The 17,850-nt window shown below is 42.3% G+C and overlaps 1 protein-coding gene across 2 annotated transcripts; it reads right to left on the bottom strand.

The window, feature by feature from the left end:
* Positions 1-844: 844 nt before the first annotated feature.
* On the bottom strand, positions 845-13,050 carry TMEM50A (transmembrane protein 50A; the record flags this gene model as incomplete). 2 transcript variants are annotated; one of them, XM_084242599.1, is made up of 6 exons in its annotated part: positions 845-890; positions 5,600-5,660; positions 7,124-7,216; positions 9,039-9,106; positions 11,544-11,656; positions 12,952-13,050. In XM_084242599.1, 6 exons carry the CDS (start codon positions 13,048-13,050, stop codon positions 845-847), a joined length of 480 nt encoding a protein of 159 aa, XP_084098725.1. The 2 variants fall into 2 exon arrangements, with proteins under 2 accessions (XP_084098725.1, XP_084098726.1); XM_084242600.1 differs by having other exon boundaries at positions 12,958-13,050.
* Between the last annotated feature and the right edge of the window lie 4,800 nt (positions 13,051-17,850).

Raw genomic sequence — 17,850 nt, 5'->3', positions numbered from 1 at the left:
ATGTTTTTAGTGACAATTAATTGACCTTGCCGGTCTATTTTGAGCTTAGTGGTTTAGTACAGAGAAAACGAAACAGGATATTAATTTTTTTACCAAACCAACAACAAAAAAACGCGTCACCTGAGTACAGACTACTGGCAAGCACCTGTGCTTTTCCTCTTTCCTTCCCTGGAGGATGGGAGTGGACATTTGCAGCCCACCAGGACCTGCGTCGCAGCTGGATCAGGGGCACAGGGGACACATGAGCCTGGTGGCCGGTCACGGGGCGCCTCTTCTGACCTGCTCATCTGACACTTTGCAGATCCTCATTGGCTACTTAGAGCTGAATGTTTATAGAATTTTTGGTAAAACCATATAAACCAGATACAAAGTGGAATGATACAGAATTCTGATCATTGAATAGTTTCTAAAAACAAGAAAATGTTTACACTTTATTGTACATTTGACACAGAAGAGGCCACATTTAAACAAACATTAAATCTCCAGCGCACTTCCTTTGTCGTTTCAGCCTCGGACATAACATTCGTATATGCTGTATCCATCATTTCTTCTGTAATTTAACCTCAGTTTTACAAATTACACCATGATAAAACTTAAAAAAACAACAACAAAAAAAAGACTCATGTGAGATAGCTTCCTGCAACACTGGGTAAGCCAGTCAAATGCATCCCACAGTAGATTCCGGCAGCTGTTCTTTAAAAAGGGAATTCTCATGATTTCAATGTTATACAAACTGAAGCTGGAGACCATACTCAGAAGTCAGTCTAGAAAATGGCATTGCAAAAGGCTGGGGTGAGGAGTAAAAAATCCAAGGGTGGCTGCTGACAAGGAGAAGTCAGAGTCTTCACTGCCATAAGTCTTCAGTGCGGCCAAACTTAAAAACCAGTCCTCTGCGAATAAAATAAGAAACATCACATGGCTACTTGAGTTTGGGAATAGAAATGTGAGATTTGGAGTCTGGTGGGAAACTAGAAACAAAGAATAACTGATGAGTTGCATGAACAAATCCACAGGATGTGTATCAAGACAGAAACTGATCATTCCAAGGTAGTAAATTCTTCTGCTGTGCTTAACTGGTTTCCCCACATCCTTTGAGTCTTGAAGACATATGTCACTCTTAAAAGGTTAATCAGTGTTTAGTATGTAAGCAGTATGTATTGATTTTATCAAATTCTTTCAATAAAGCTTTTCTGAGTATTGATGTACTACATGTCAGATTCTAGGGCTATAAGGATAAATAAGATACATAGTCTCTGGCCTCAAGATTTTCACATTGTTGATGACACAATGTGGTAGGTATTGGGAAAGGGAAGTGGTTATACCAAATGTTAAGGGAGTATAGAAACATACAGAACTTATTCTGCCTGAAGGTAAAGAAAAGGATTTACAGAGGTGATAATATGGAGATGGGCTTTGCCAGACAGGCGGGAATGTGAATGAAGGCAGGCAGGAACTGGGGCCAGTGGGATGATGAAGGAAGATGTCCCACAGAGAGGAAGGAGCCTATCAAAAGGCAAAGAGGAATAAAAGAACCCTGGGCCTTAGGAAAAGTCCAGGAGGTGGATGTGTCCTGAACATACCCTCACGGAGCTTACAGTCCGGGGCTTGGTGGAGAGGGGTCTACAACTGTCCTCAAAGCTTCAACTCGAGAGGAATAAGAGGGCAATGAGAAGATGTATAGATCCAAAGACACCTGAGGTACACCAGAGCAGAGAAGAGTCTAATAGGCTAGACTGACGTTTAGGAGACAAGGAGGACAGGGAGTAGAGGCAGCCAAGATCTGGCAAACCAGTTGACCAAGATGGTGAATTGCCCACAGGGGCCTTACAAGCCCTAAACAAGCAGGGGACAGGTACTCAGCTATATGCGCCACTAAAAGGGGCACCTGGGACTCAGTCCCAGGTCACACATGAAATAGGGCTATGCGGATGCAGCCCTGGTTGCTGCTGGGTAGATGGGGGGTAGGGGATAGGCTTGTCAGATCTTCCAGTTTTTCAAGAAAATCCTCCTACTCTGATTATTATGTAAAATCTATTTTTAAAACGTTGGCTCAATAAAACAAAGACTACTGTATATGACAGACAGAACAGGATGTGACCTGATGGCCCTAGCATGACCCTCCTACGTAGATAGCTCAGAGTCTGGAAGAATTTTTAAATGGAAATGAGGTGATTAGAGTTATGTGTCAGGAGGAGAACTGGCCCAGAAAAGCTGGGTCTGAGGAGGAGCCAGTGGGAATGCAAACTGCTCAGAAGGGATGATGACGCTCAAACACAAACCACAGAGTAGAAGAGAAGAGAACAGGTGCAGACAGCAGAGGCAGATCCCACAGGGCATGGATGTGGGGTAGGTGTCAGGGAGAAGCTGAAGACAGGAACAGACAGCTCAGTGGTATATACGGGTTTCCATCTTCTTTTCTCATCTGCTTACTAATTATTGCTATACACTGACCGTGAAGCCCATGTGATTCTTTTCAAAAAGGTTTCAGAAAGTTTTTATAAAACACTTGAGTATTTTTAGTTGGAAACAAAAAATGCAACCAGGAAGTCATCTGTTCCCTCTTTTGGAAGTATCAATTTCTCTTTATAAAGGGTTTCATGAGCCTCCAAAAGGCGATTTGATTTCTGCCAGTCCAGTTATTATGAGACCTACTGCTGCAAAGTTGGTTATTAGGGGCCTCTACTCTCCAGGTAGCTAAGAGAGGTTACCCCCTCAGGACACTAGTCAACAGATGTAAACTATAATCTGAAGAGTTCTTTGGACAAGAGCCAGGCCTCCGACACTGTCAGCTGGCGACCTCTGCTACTGACATCTGTTTCTTATTTTTGAAATAGCAATTTCTAAGCTGTTGCAGAGTATTGTTCTATTAAAACTCAGAGTGGTAGGCAATCTGCTACAGCTATTCTGATTATGGTGTCTATAATTGAATTTAATTTCAATTTGCTTATAGTATTTTAAAAAAAGAATTAGTTTTAGACTTAATAGGTACGACAATAACATGAGAAATTAATCAAACTTGTTGCGTATAAAAGTAATTTATTATAGCTAATTTGAGACAATGACAAGTTAATGAGTGAGATTTCCAAGGTTTTATGATACGTGATAACTTTTCTTCTCTCACTGAAAGAGAAAAAATTTTCTTACAAATCTACTCTCCATCTTCTGTTCCTCCCTGCTGTGACAGAATGACTTCTCTGCCATCTTAAGGTGGAACTTACCTCTTCCCTTACCCTTGCCAGAGTGAATACTGATTAAAACAGAGAAGGCTGCTGTTTGCCCCTCCCAGGCTCAGTAAATCCTCTCCCCATCACCCCTTCCTGAAGCTTTTCTCACCCCTCCCTCTGGCCCTCTTACACTACCTTCCTTTGGCTGAATTTGGAGGGGACTGAACTCCCCCCAGCACCTTGAGCCCTGTGAAGATACTGCAGCAGTGAGCTCAGGATGCCTGGTCTTGGCACTGCAGCTCAATGGGGAAAGAAATTCTAAATATTATGCACCCCTTCCCCCCAATAAATACATGCTACATTACCCTACAAAGTAACAAACTGATTAAAAATTTATTTTATAAGGTGAGGGGTAAGGTTTACTCATTTTGCACTTTTCATCTATAGTCTTACATTCTTTTCTTCCCCCCAATGGAAGAAGGGAAATAGAACTAAACAACTGATGAAAGACTCAAGAGGAGAAAATGTCCACTGAATTCATCCTGAGTTTTAATTCCCTCACCAGAGTAGTCAGAGCCTGAACTCTGGAGTCAGATGACCTGGAGTTCGCCATGTGACCTAAAATAAGTCACCTGCCTTCTGGGTACCCATTTCCTCCACATCAAATGGGGAGAAAAGCAGAGCCACCCACAGAGTGCGGGGGCGCCAGCTTACAGAGGAGAGCCTCATACATAGTAACTGCTCGGAAAATCTTTGGTTGTCGTTATTTTCCGTATAAGATCAAATGCTTGACTGTATTTCTATATGTTAGCGTTCTCGTCAGACTGGAAAACCCTTTAAAACAAGTCCTTGGCAACTTCCAAATTAACCCTGGTGACTGTGATATCCCTCTGGGATTTTGTAGATCTGGGTTTTTTCCCACTTGTGTCAGGAAATAAGGTATGACCCAAATAGGTGGTATATATCGCCACATGATTTTGTGAAATTGCAAAAATGCCCGTGGTGGAATGCCAAGTGTGAACACTGCGTGCTGATGGCAATTAAAGGGCACTGCTTAGCATCTCAGGAAAGGTTCAGATAGCTACAGGGCCTCTACTTTCTTTCTTTGGGGGGAAGGGGTGAGTCGAGAAGGGGTAGGGAAGGAAACATCCTAGAATGAACAGCAATTTCTTAACCTTTTTTGGGTAAGGAATTTTGAAACTCAGGTGAAAGCCAAAGACACAGAAACACCAATGGCTCGCATACCCAAATGTCTGGTGGCCCCACCTTCAGAAACCTACTCATGGAATAGAGGATAAAAACTCCTGCTACAGACCATAAAAAAGAAGTTTGGGGGTAAGGGGAAGGAGGTAGATGGTTCACTAGGGAAAAAGAAAAGAGTCTAGGAATGAACATTAGAAAAAATTACTGATAAAAGTATTAAGGTTTTCATAATCTCTTAGACATTGTATCAGAAGGGTTAAATTTCATGTACAAATTCTAATGATGCCAAGGATAGAAAGAACTACAAAATACGCCCAGAAACAAAATTTTAAGGAAAAAAGTTTTAAACAGACCTTCATTAAAAGCCACTGTTAAAATACAGATTTAAAATGAACACTGACTTTGTTACATAACTAAATCCACATGAATTACAGTTCATTAAAGGGGAGTGGTAACAATTTTAAAAATCAATGTATGTGCCCAAGGGTGGTAGCAAACCAACCCATGTATTAAAAATATCTTTCCTGGGCCTCCCTGGTGGCTCAAGGGGTTAAGCACAGCACTGTGAAGCTATCTGCAGCCTCTGCTGCATGAGTTCGATCCCCAGCTGGCCAGGAAGCTACCCACATGGCGCAGCATACCTCTCCTGTCTTGCCCGCTGCTCCCCTCAGCAGTGTATTTCAGTCAATCTGCCTATTCTGTTCCCCGCTCTGGTTCTGGCGAATCCTCTCACCCCCTGAACCTTTGGCCTGTATCCCAGCTCTTGCATGCATAAATAAATCTTTTTTTTTTTTAATATTTATTGAAAGATTTATTTATTTATTTATACAAGCACTGGGTATAGTCAGAAGCGTGAGAGGATGAGAGAATTCACCAGAGCCAGAGCAGGGAACAGAACAGGCAGACTGATGAAGTACTCTGCTGAGGGGAGCAGTGGGCGCAGCAGGAGAGGTCTGCGCGCCATGTGGGACCCTCGCCGGTGGCCGGGGATCGAACCAGCACTACAGAGGCTACGGGCAGCTTTGCGGCCCAGCGCTCAACCGCTGTGCCACCAGGGGAGGCCCTGCATAAATAAATCTTAAAAAAAATTTTTTCCCAATCTCATTCTTCACATTTTATGACAAGGTGGGTAAGGGGCATTGGACAGGGATAAATCAAGCAACAAAATATAGTAAGTGTCATAAAATAAACTGTTAAAAAAAATAGGGTGAAGAATGCAAAAACAAACTTACCCAAAAAAGATGAAGGCATTTTGGAAAAACACAGCAATTCCAGGGTATACTACGGTTTTTTCTGTAAAAAATAATTGTAATAGTTAGAGATTTAGGATCTCAAAACACTTAGACTTTTAAAACAACTTGTTTCTGATACACTCATGAATATTGGGTTTCCTGCCTAACATCATTGATTTTTCTGGTGACTGGTTGGTTTGAGTATGAAATGACAATGCAGATGACAGTCCAGCACTGGATATATTTCAACAGTAGAGTCAGACCGGGTGTGCGCTGAGGAAAAGACAGTTATCATTTAAAACTTTTGTTTTTAAAGGATGATGGTAACAAAAATTTTGTAGCAGCAAATACTTTAAAGCAGTAAGAATATTATAGTTTTTTTCCCTACATTTTAATAAGGTGTTTCTAATAACAAATTATATAAACAAAGGAAAAATATAAATATTTTAAATGCCTATTTTTCCTGTCTGTAAGATTTCAGTAATTTTAATAAAAAATCAAGAAAATGATGATTTTAATCCAAGAATTACATTTTAGTCAAAGAAATGTTAAAATAAGAGCTAGATTAGATCTCTGCTGGTTCAGTTTCTGCAAACCATTAATACAATGTTTTCTTTTCTTTCTTTTTTTTTGAAGATTTATTTATTTATGCACACAAAAGCTGGGGTACAGGCCAGAGATCCGGGGGGGTGTGTGTGTGTGTGAGAGGATTCACCAGAGATAGAGTGGGGAACAGAACAGGCAGATTGACTGAAGCAGTCAGTCTGCTCCCGCTACTGACGGAGCAGCGGGCAAGACAGGAGAGGTCTGCGGTGCCATGTGGGTTGCTCCCTGGCTGGCCGGGGATGGAACTTGTGCTGCAGAGGCTGCAGATTGCTTCATAGTGCGGTGCTTAACCCCTTACGCCACCAGGAGGCCCAATACAATGTTTTCACTATGATAAGCATAGTCAGCTTTATCTGGAACTTTAAGTGGTTTTCATATTTGTCTGGGGTTCCTCAAGGCAAAATTTGAGTCACAGATCTAAGTACAGGCCCTTCTCTGAGCCTGCCTTACACTGGCTTTAATAGCAGATGCATATTAAGTGTTAATTTACTTTTTTATCTAAAAGGAGATGTCAAATGATCAGGAGGCTGAGTTTAATAAATTGCAATTCTAGGATGTTAGACCTTTGCGTGGAAATTATTCAGCCAAGTCAGAACTTGCTAAGTAGCCAGAGAACATAATGTGTGTGTGTGCGTGTGTGTGTATGTGTTTTTCTTGCTTCTGTGGTTTTTGAAAGCCAAGAGAAGCAAGGGTCGGAGCTGTGTTCCATTACGTACAGGCTCTAGATTAGAAGGAAAAACAGAGAAGAAAACAATATTAAAAACATAGCAAATGAAAATACTGATGGGGGAGGGAAGTTCCCAGGCATAAAATGAATTGCATGTAGTTGGTCCTTCTGCCTGGAAAAAGCTTTATTCTAAAATAATGCAAAATTTCAGTATTCCATTGAAGTTAAAGGTAAGCTGTGCCTTATCCTACCTTTAGCAACATAACCTCCAAAGAGAATCCACATAGATGCGATCAGAGATCCGAAGGCCAACATGAAGCCAATGAACAGCCAAATGCGAGCACCTTAAAAGAAACATTCGATGAGAGTGCTTCTTACATGGCAGCAGCCAGTTCAGTTCAATTTTCAAAAAGAACCTAAAACTCAAATACAAAAAAAAATGTGTAGTTGCCACTAAAGTCTGAAATGAAAGCAGCAGCAGGAGATGAGTTGAGTCACCAGCCCACTCGCTGGCCTTGTGTGTGGGGGCTGACGCCGGAGCACTGTTCCAGGCGCCGGCACGGCCACCCCCAATCACGTACACTGAAAAGCACTTTGCTCAACCTTCCTATAAAAATCTCACAAAAATGTTTCACCATTATTACAGGTTCACTTGGCCTATTTTTAGAAATTGTGTTGCAAAGTTCATTGTCCTTCAAGAGGATTTTCAAAGAATAACATAGGTAGACTTGATAAAAAATTCATGTTTAGTGGTATGCAGATCAACACTGCCATATTTCGCTTTCAGGGAAGTCGGGCAGCAAAGTAAATTCCAATTGATGGTGACGGGCACTTAGAAATGCTGCATTAAAATTATGTCAACAGAAAAAAGACAATCAACTTTTAACTCACATTTATATAATATTTATAAAGATTTTCTCTAATATAAATGGAGTCATTAGACAGCCGAAAATGAATTCTGAGATGTGTTTCTTTAATAAGTACAAATACATTTTAATAAAAACATTGCCTTGTTCAAGAAAGCACAGCAGAGAATACTGTATATAAATTTTTGATTTCATACCCCAAACATAGAACAGCAGTTTGGGAACAATAAACTGTTATTTACAGATGTGATATTAAACCAAACACAACATGCTCTAATGCTGTGCTGACAAATTTTATTTAGAGGTGGGATGGCCATGTACTAGTCCTGGCTCTCAACATTATTGGCTCACTTTTTATCAAACATTAGCTGCTAACATCCAGCAATTCATTTACATTTTTCAAGGTTATGGTAAGATCAGTGTTTCTGTATCTCTTCTACTTAAGTTCATCTACAAAGAGAATGAACCAGAGGACAGTCTGAAGGCAAAGAACAGAGCTGACTACTGCAGTTCTTCCTATTAAAAAAAAAAAAAAAAAAAAACAAAAAAACACCAAGGCAATAGAAATTTGTCTATAGCCAGGTTTATTTTTTGTATAGATATACTATTTTAAGTTTATCATTTAAATTGCTTAGTAACTATCTGTCCCCTCACGTCTCTGAGTAAGTTGGACTCTCTGGGAAGCCACGCCACAGGTATGTCCCACACTCGGGCCACATGGCCATGCTGTCCAGGGGACATGAGCTCCCCAGTTAAGAAGGAAAAGCCTGGGTGAACCTAAGAATTAAAATTATTCTATTCAGGTTTACAACATAAAAGAGTTGGAAGGCTGATGGAACAGTAAGGTAAACAGACTTCACAGTACTTTGCTGAACACTTACAGGTGGGTAAGATGGTAAATTTCATGCTGTGGATGTAAAATGCACTAAAAAACTAGGATTTTAAACTCTTTCAAAATGCTAATTCAATCAAAAGAGGTTGGCAAAAAGGAGAAGAATGTATATTGTATAGCTACAAACTCTATTTTGCACATTCATTTATTATATACTGTTTTTTACTGTACCCAGCACACTTTTATATCTATGCTTATTGCATGGGGTTCCATACCCAAATCTGTGTATTCTGTACGATACAGCCAAGTATGACTAAATACCACTTCTAACTTATGCCTCGGACTCTAGAACCTCTCCTCTAAATACACCTTCATCTTATGTCTGATTGGAAAGAGTTTGACAAGGGCATTTCCATATGTAATTCTCACTCAAGAATGTATGTTAAGATGCTGTTTGCATGAATTTACCTGTTTGACCCAGGCAGCCTTCACTGTAACTATCACCTCGGACTTGTCCATTCGATACTGCATTAATCCTGTAGGAACAAAAGAAAACGAAGAAATCAGGGTCTCTCACTCCAAAAGAAAACTCTCCATGACATCAAATGACCAAATACAATAAGCCAGTGTTCCTGAGATTTAAGTTTAGGCCTCATGAGCCTTGAGTATGGTTTGGTAGGAGAATGGGTTCAAATGACCTTAAGCAAGTTCCTTCAAACAGATGGCCTCTAAATAGAGTCCTCAGATCAGAAGAATCAGCATCACCTGTAAGTCGCTAGAAAAATTCTCCAGTCCCAATCCAAACTTACAAATGCAAAAATGGAGTACAGGACCCAACAATCAGAGTCTTTATAAGTACTTCTGATTCTGATGCTTGTTAACATTTGAGAGTGAAATTCTCTTGAAATTATGTTTTGTGAAGATGGGACAATCTTTAGCCTTGTCCTATCCAGTTTCACACGTACACATCAGACAAACACAACACAGGATTATATATGGAAATAGCAAGAAAATGGACCGTAGATAAGCCAAAAATGGCTTAAAATTGGCTTTGGAATGAATTTTTTTGTGATAATTTTGTACTAAGGTCCAATTTTGTTCAAGTGAAGAAATAATTATATTTCAAAGAAAATAAAAATGTTTGCTCTGAAGACATTATCAAGAGATTTAAGTAAAATCTTTTGTTTTTTTAAATTCCTGATACATATTCCAAATATAAGACTGTCGCTGACTTTGATAGAATACCACTCTATATTGAGAATGTCTGGCTTTCTTTAGAAACATATCCTTTAAAAATTAAATGTCACGGAAAAATGTTCACCATATAGCAAGCAAAGGAGTTATAAAAGATTATGTATGTCACATATCTACAGCTAGATACACGGTCATTTAACTGTGTGAGTTGTGTGTCTACCACTAATATGTTAGCTTCATGAGGGCAAGGGCTGGGTCCATCTTCTTTCCCATGGGGCTTGGCACACAGCAGATGCTCAATACATGTCCTGACCACACGAACCGTATTTTTTTTTCCCACGGTAATATGAAGTCATTGAAATGTAAGTTTTAGACTGATCAAAACACTCATAATTATTTTTGACAACCCATATTAACTAAATTATTTGGTACATAAATTCATATATTTTTATTTTTTTTAAAGATTTATTTATTTATGCATACAAGAACTGGGGTACAGGCCAGAGATGTTGGGGGGTGAGAGGATTCACCAGAGACAAGAGTGGGAGTAGAACAGGCAGATTGAAATACACTGCTGAGGGGAGCTGCGGGCGAGTCAGGAGTGGTCTGCTGCACCATGTGGTTAGCTCCCTGGCCGGGGATTAAACTTGTGCTGCAGTGGCTGCAGATAGCTTCATAGGTTGCATCTTAACCCCTTGTGCTACCAGAGAGGCCCTCATATATTTTTAAAAGAAGCTGCTTCTTTTAGAATATGGAGGATGTTCTTATGTTAGATTCATAGCAGAGCTGTTTGCTGAGCCATCTGCACAAACTTCACCGCCCCCCTGCCAGAGGGTCCTAAATCTGCTTGTCAGTATACACTCAGGCACATTCTGAAATGAACAGTTTCTCTTCTCTAACATTACAATTTTACATATAGTCTCAAAGTTACAGAAAAGCTACACAGTTCAAACATTTTTTCCCTTGAAAACTGAAAGTTGCACATGATGCCCCATAATCTCAGATAGTTATATGTATTTCTTACAAACAGGACAGTTTTACAGAACCATAATCATGATCAAAGTCAGGAAACTGACACTATCCACTCTTCAGACCTCATTCGATTTCCTGAGTAACCTAAAAATGCTCTTAATAGCAAAAGGAATCATGAGGTACATTGTGTTCCTTTGTCTCTTTAGCCTCCTCAGACGGGATCAGTTCCTTGGTCTTCTTTGTTCTTTGGCGTTCATGATCTTGACCCTTTACTCCAGTTATACTGGCCTCTCTGTGATAGAGCCTTTGTGCTTGCTGTTCCGGTTGTCTGGAATGATTCTCTCTTCTTTAACCCAGTGATAGCGCCCACAATTTTTTCAAGATTTTACTCAATAATCACCTTCTTGGTAAGACTTTCTTGTCTCTATTTAATAATTCTATTCTCTCCTGCTGACATTCGTACCTCCCCCCTTTGCCTCTTTTCTCTAGTGCTCATCACCATATCGTGTGCCGTGTAGTATTTAACTTCACTAACTCTCTTTAGTTACTATTTACTTTACTCACTAGAGTATACATTCTATAAAGGCACTGACAGTTCCTTTTTTGCTTCCTCCTGTATTTCTTGTGCATAGAACAAAGTCTAGGAATACAAAAGCTTAATACATATTTGCTGAATGAATAACTAAACCCTTACAAATATATTAATTTAGTAACAGTCACAAAATTTAAATGTACTTAACTATATAGGTAAACCATTTTTATTTTGTGACAATCCTTTTAAGTAACGTGACTGACAAGGACACTCACATGAGGAAGGCGATGGTTGCTATGACACCACAGGCATGGTATGAGTGGTTGAACTCTTCCATTGTGGGATAAATGACAGCTGCATCTATGATAATCCACCAGCCTGTAAAAAACTAAAACAAGCCACACCAAGGTGATACCAGTAAATACAGTGATTTCATATCTCACTGTCTAAGAGAAAGCAAGGTGTCTATGTGAAGAGAAGCCCTCTAATGAATTTCGAAATGTTCTTTTATGTCTCAGTATTTTTTTGCATAAAATCTGCATGTGGCTTAATTAAATATTAAATAACCTTAGTTGGACAGCAATTACTGTTTATCAAGATGAACCTGTTTTCTAAGTTGGCCTTCATCATTATTTTATACTGTCATGACGAAGTCTTTAATATAATTTTGTGAACTAGAAATAAGTTACAACACCTCATGGCAGGAGAAAGGAGAAAAAATGATTCAGATTCCAACAGGGAAGGAGTGGCCTGCTGCTCCAGGAAGATGTTACTATTGAAAATGAAGAAAAAGTAAATCTCAGAATAACACGATGACTAATTCTCGTGGGGAGAATTTTATCTACTTACTGGGATTGTGAAATAAGTAGTGGCTCTGCAGCTCTGCTTTTCCTTTTGATAGATTAATTATAGTACAGTTTACAGATGATTTCAGGTGTGGTGCTAAATTCAGTTTAAATACCAAATTATAATATTTGCTATATACTTCTAGTAAATATAAGTTTAGTATATAAGTATATGTATTTATTATATACTGGTCCTAAGCAACATATTTTTTTAATTAAAGATTTATTTATTTATACAAGAACCAGGGTACACGCCAGATGTGCAGGAGGATAAAAGGAGTCACCAGAGACAGAGCAGGTTACAGAACAGGCAGACGGACCGAAGACACTGCTGAGGAGAGCAGCGGGCGAGATAGGAGAGGTCTGCTGCGCCATGTGGGTTTCTCCCTAGCCAGCTGGGATCCAATGCGGACAGCTTCACAGTGCAGTGCTCAACCGCCTGCGCCACCAGGGAGGCCCCTACGCAACATATTTTAATGAGTTTTCTCTCTTTTTTTTTATGAGATTGAGAAGAAAGTTAACACTGCATTATGGAGAGATGCAGAATTCTGCAGAATTTTGATTTGAGTGCTTTGACCCTGCTGTTTCTGAAATAGTTCCCGATAACTTAATGTACCCAGTAAGAGGGGGCATAATCCAGATAACAAATATGTAAGATATACTCTTATTATACACTACAATTGACAAAACAGTCTACTGATCAAATTTCAACTCTCAACATGGAATAACTCAACTCCTTTGTCAACTAAATATCAAAGCTCAGTAAAATAAATTCAAGATAAAATAGCACCAAAACAAAAACAAACACACCAAAATAATGGTCTAAATTAGTGATGGCACTTACTAGAACACCAGCAGCAATTGAAGCAATAGTATTGCGTTTTTCCCCCCAATCAATGCATTCGGAGCATCTCAAGCCTTCTAGAAATCCAGACATTTTTCCAGGTCACTTAAAAACAAACAAAAACCAACTAAATAAAGTACTTTCAATTATTTGCTTCAGAACCTGACTTATGTTCCCAGTAAAGAACTAGCAAACTGTTCAAAATAATTTAATAAAAATGTAGTTACAAATGCTTTATTTTGTGGCTACTTATACTTCTTCAGAGTATTTGATTTACTTTTTGATGAATTTCCACATTATAACTTTGGGGGGGGGGAAATGTGAATTCATTTAGTCATTTTTATTTTAAAAGATGGTTTTGGTATATTTAAGTAATACGAATAAAGGGGGAAACCAAATTTTTGAAAAGTTTAACTGCTGATGATCTCTTAAAAACTGTCATATACTCATTTTCAAAGTCGATTACCACTTAAGTGATTCTTTTACTAATGACGATGATTATTCACTTGCAGGCTAAACGAATTTATATGGTTTTGATATTTACAGTGAGGAGCACTACCATAATGTAGACACAATGATAAACTTCAGCTATGAGTTAAAGCATGAGTCAGAGGGAAAGTATTTCTTGCAGGAATTTACACACTTTATTATAGAACGATTGTTTCTCCACACTCAGATTAAGAAATTAAACACTGCACTGATGATCTTCTACCCGCATCACTTCCTTTCCTTTCCTTTTTCTTTCTCCAAGGCCACCTTTTGTTTCATGTAAAGATTACCAATTTTATCTTACTATCTCTTAGAGTCTTACACATGTTTCCAAGCCAAAAATAGAGAAAATTGAGGCTATTAATTCAGACAAAAAAAAAAATCCATTGCTAAATTATCTTAGCCGACCTAAACTGTCTTAAATTACATAAAACATTTCTCCGAGATGAGATGCAGAGACTTGGCCTGAGACACATCCACATTACCTTTACTGCAGAGCATGAAAAAGCCTGAATTACGGATAAATCACTAATAATCAAGAAATACCCAGAACTCCCAGAGTGAATTTGGAATTTGAGCCCAACCACTAAGTTACTCTGTTGCCAGCCATCGGGCGGTCCAAATCCTATGCTTAAAGCGAGCCATGAATGCAACTGTAGCCTCACGCTTTAAAATTAGATATAAAAACTGCAGCCAGCGCTGATGTGCCTCTGGAAACGCGCTCCTTATTCTTCTTCCCGGGGAGGACAGCAATCTATTATGCGTTATTTTCGCTTCACCCCGGCGACCCCGCCCCGAATCCCTGTTTCTGGGGTGCATTACCAGCGCGCTCGGCTCAGCCTCCGCCCTCCGGCCTCGGGAGCCGGGGTGTGGGGACGGGGCTTGGCACGGCCGGGCACTCCCCACACAGAGCCCGGCCGCCTCCCTCCCCGGCGGGCCGGCGGCGACACCCCCTCCCGGTCGGCGTCTCCAGCTCTAAGTGGGGGGACCTGCCGCGCGGGGCGGCCCCTCGCCCGCCGGACACCGGAGGAGCCAGGGGCCGGGAAGGGTCCACGGGCACAGCCCGACCCGGCGGCTTCCCGAGATGGACGCGAGCCCGCCAGCATCACCCGGGCAGGCGGTCCCCGAGCCGAGCCCCGTGCGGCCGGAGCCCGGCCCTCCCTTCCGCGCCGGGCACTCACGTCCAGCCCCGCCCGAGCCGTCGGTCCGGAGCCCGGTGTCGCGCAGCGCTGGGCGGCCTCGCTGCCCCCGACCCAGCCAAGAAAACACTGACGTCACGGGCCGTCGGTACCCGGATGGAGCGGCGCCGCCAGGGCTCGACTGCGCATGCGGAGGGCGGGCCCCGGGGAGGGGCGGGCCCCGGGGGCGGGGCAAGGGCGGGGCGGGGCGCCACGCCTCCCGCGCCCCTGTCCGGGCGTCTGCTCTTGGGGCGGGTCGCTGGGGCCTTGCGCCGCCCTCAGTTCGCTCCCGGACGCCGGCAGTGGTCTTGTGCATGTTCTTTGCAGGGATAGGCGTGAGAAGTCGGGTCTGTCTTGGGCACTCAGGGGAAGGCATCTGCTGGGCCTTCGTATCCGTCTTGAGTGCTGTGCGGGGGAGAGTTTTGTGGTGCTGGGGTCGGGACCCGGGATGGCTCAGGCCTGGGCTGCAGCGAGAGTGCCAGGTCACGCGTGGTGCAAAAGGTGGGTGTGGCTTGGTAGCCCCACAGCACAAATAAGGGCTCTTAAATCATGTTTATGTTCTCAGACTCGGGCCCCGCCCTCGCCGTAGCTCCGCCTGCGGGGCGGGGCCATTCCCGGGAGGCCGGGACCTCATGGCCCGGGCTGGGGGTCTGCAGGCCTAAGGCCAGCTGGTGATCCGCTTTTGGAACTTGATCTTTTTTTTTCCGTTTGCTTTAGGGCATGGTTTCTCAGCCTAGGCACTGCTGACATTTTGGGCTAATTCTGTTATGAGAGGCTGTCCGTGCGTCCTAGGATGTTTATTTGCATACCACTCCCTGACAGTGCCATTCTGCAGTGACTACCAATAATAGTTTATCACCTTTATTTGATTTACCTTATGCTGCATTTCTCAGAAAGACTAAATGTAATTGGCTAAAGTCAAAAATAGCACATAGGGGGCCTCCCCTTTGGCGCAGCGGTTGAGCGCTGGGTTGCGAGGCTGCCCGCTGCCTCTGCGGCGGCGGTTCGATCCCCAGCTGCTCCCCGGCCACCGGAGGAGGGTCCCACGTGGCGCGCAGACCTCTCTGCCGCTCGCTGCTCCCCTCAGCGGTGTGCTTCGGTCCTTCTGCCTGCTCTGCTCCCCGCTCTGGCTCTGGTGAATTCTCTCACCCTCCCGCGCTTCTGACTATACCCAGTGCTTGTATAAATAAATAAAATAAATCTTAAAAAAAAAAATAGCACATAGGAAAGCCTACTAGATACGCTTTCACTCATAAAAATGGGAATGGAATGAACTATTTTTTCAGTTAACCATACTGGATTCGGACTGTTCCATGATCCATAAGGTGCTCCTGAAAAAAAATCTTCTTTAGTAATAAAGTGCTGAAAATTGGTAGGTGGAGGATGCAAGACCCATATGATGTCTCTGTGGTAAAGCCAAGGTGTCAGCAGGCTTCATTCCTTTTTGGAAGCTCAAGGGAGGATTCCCAACACCTTGTTCATTCATATATTGACAGAACTGTGTTCTGAGATTATAAATTGAGGTCTGTTTCTTTGGTGACCAGCATCTGACAGCCACCCTTAGCTCTGAGAATTCTCCCTCTAGTCCTTGCACATAGCCTGTAATGTTTCAGAAGCAGCAACTTGGGGTATACAGTGCTTCTCTTGTTTTGAATCAGTCCTACAGTTAGAGTTGGCCTTTTGGTATAATCCAGGATAATCTCATCTCAGGAGCCTTAATTTTAATCACATCACATCTGCAAAATTCCTTGTGTCTTAAAAGGTTCTGCTGAGTTAGGGTGTGGATATCTTTGGCAGTTAGGGTGTGGATGACTTTTGGGTGGCTATTAATCTGCCTACCACATTGAAAGACATTAAAAAAAAAAAAAAACCAACAAGTAGGGCCTCCCTGGTGGTACAAGGAGTAAAATCTCAGCACTATCAAGCTCTTGCCAGCCACTACAGCACGAGTTCGATCCCTGGCCAGGGAGCTACCCACATGGTGTGGCAGACTTCTCTGTCTTGCCCACTGCTCCCCCTCAGCAGTGTCTTTCAGTCAATCTGCCTGTTCTGCTCCCCACTCTGTCTCTGGTGAATCCTCTCACCATCACTGCATGGCACCTCTGGCCTACACCCTAGATCTTGAATGCATAAATAAATAAATAGGGCTCACATTTGACTGATACTATGAACTATCTGGCTACAGAGACTCCTACAACTTTTTCCTCATTCATCACCAAGAACTGAAAACTTTTACATTGTTTCCCCAGCAGTTGTCAAATCTGAAGCTCAGTTTATTTCTCTCTCTACTCCCACAGCTTCATGAAGACTTCCAGCTTAAGTTCTTGGTAGATGGACACTGTATCTTCTCAGTTTACTTATGATTGCACTTATAATATTGTTTCTAAAGAAACATTTCAACACTTGGGTAGGTGCAGATTTGTGGTTCCATCCACTGCTGTGCATGTTTTGGGGAAGTGGGGTGAAGAGGAACAAGAGAAAGCTGAATTTGTGTCTCCCTCTGAAGAAAATGATTTTTGTAAAAAGGTACCTGGAAGCTAAATAATTAAATTGCTTTCAGACCTTAAAGAGTACAGGGGGGGGGGGGGGCCTCCCCGGTGGCGCAGCGGTTGAGCGCTGGGTTGCGAAGCTGCCCGCAGCCTCTGCGGCGCCAATTCGATCCCCGGCTGCTCCCCGGCCAACGGCGGAGGGTCCCATATGGCGCACAGACCTCTCCTGCCGCCCGCTGCTCCCCTCAGCAGTGCACTTCGGTCCTTCTGCCTGCTCTGCTCCCCGCTCTAGCTCTGGTGAATTCTCTCACCCTCCCGCGCTTCTGATTGTACCCAGCGCATGTGTAAACGAACAAACAAACAAATAAATAAAAAATACATGCCTCTTTAAAAAAAAAAAAAAAGTACAGAGGGGGAAAAAAAACTTATCTCAACTTTTCCTTTTGAGGCTGTTATACAGATACAGCAAAGGCTGGGGGTTTATCAACAACAAAAATATGTGTTGCAATGCTGGCTGGGAGCTGAGAATGCAGAGAAAGAAGGGGCTCCCCAGACGAGGAAGGGCATATCAGCAGAAATTCAAAATTCCAGTTGTCCAAAGAAAACCCTCTTCACTCACTCCTTCCCTTTGTCATCTCGCAGTGTGCTTGCCTTTTCCTTGCCATGTCTTCTCACAAGACAGACTTTCAGGTTCATGGGCTTCCTGGCCAAGAAACAAAAACAGAATTGTCCCATTC

Source organism: Talpa europaea, assembly GCF_964194135.1.
Source record: "Talpa europaea genome assembly, chromosome: 9".
NCBI lineage: Eukaryota > Metazoa > Chordata > Mammalia > Eulipotyphla > Talpidae > Talpa > Talpa europaea.
Note: the sequence above shows the minus strand (reverse complement) of the source record. Positions and strands in the feature narration are given on the sequence as shown.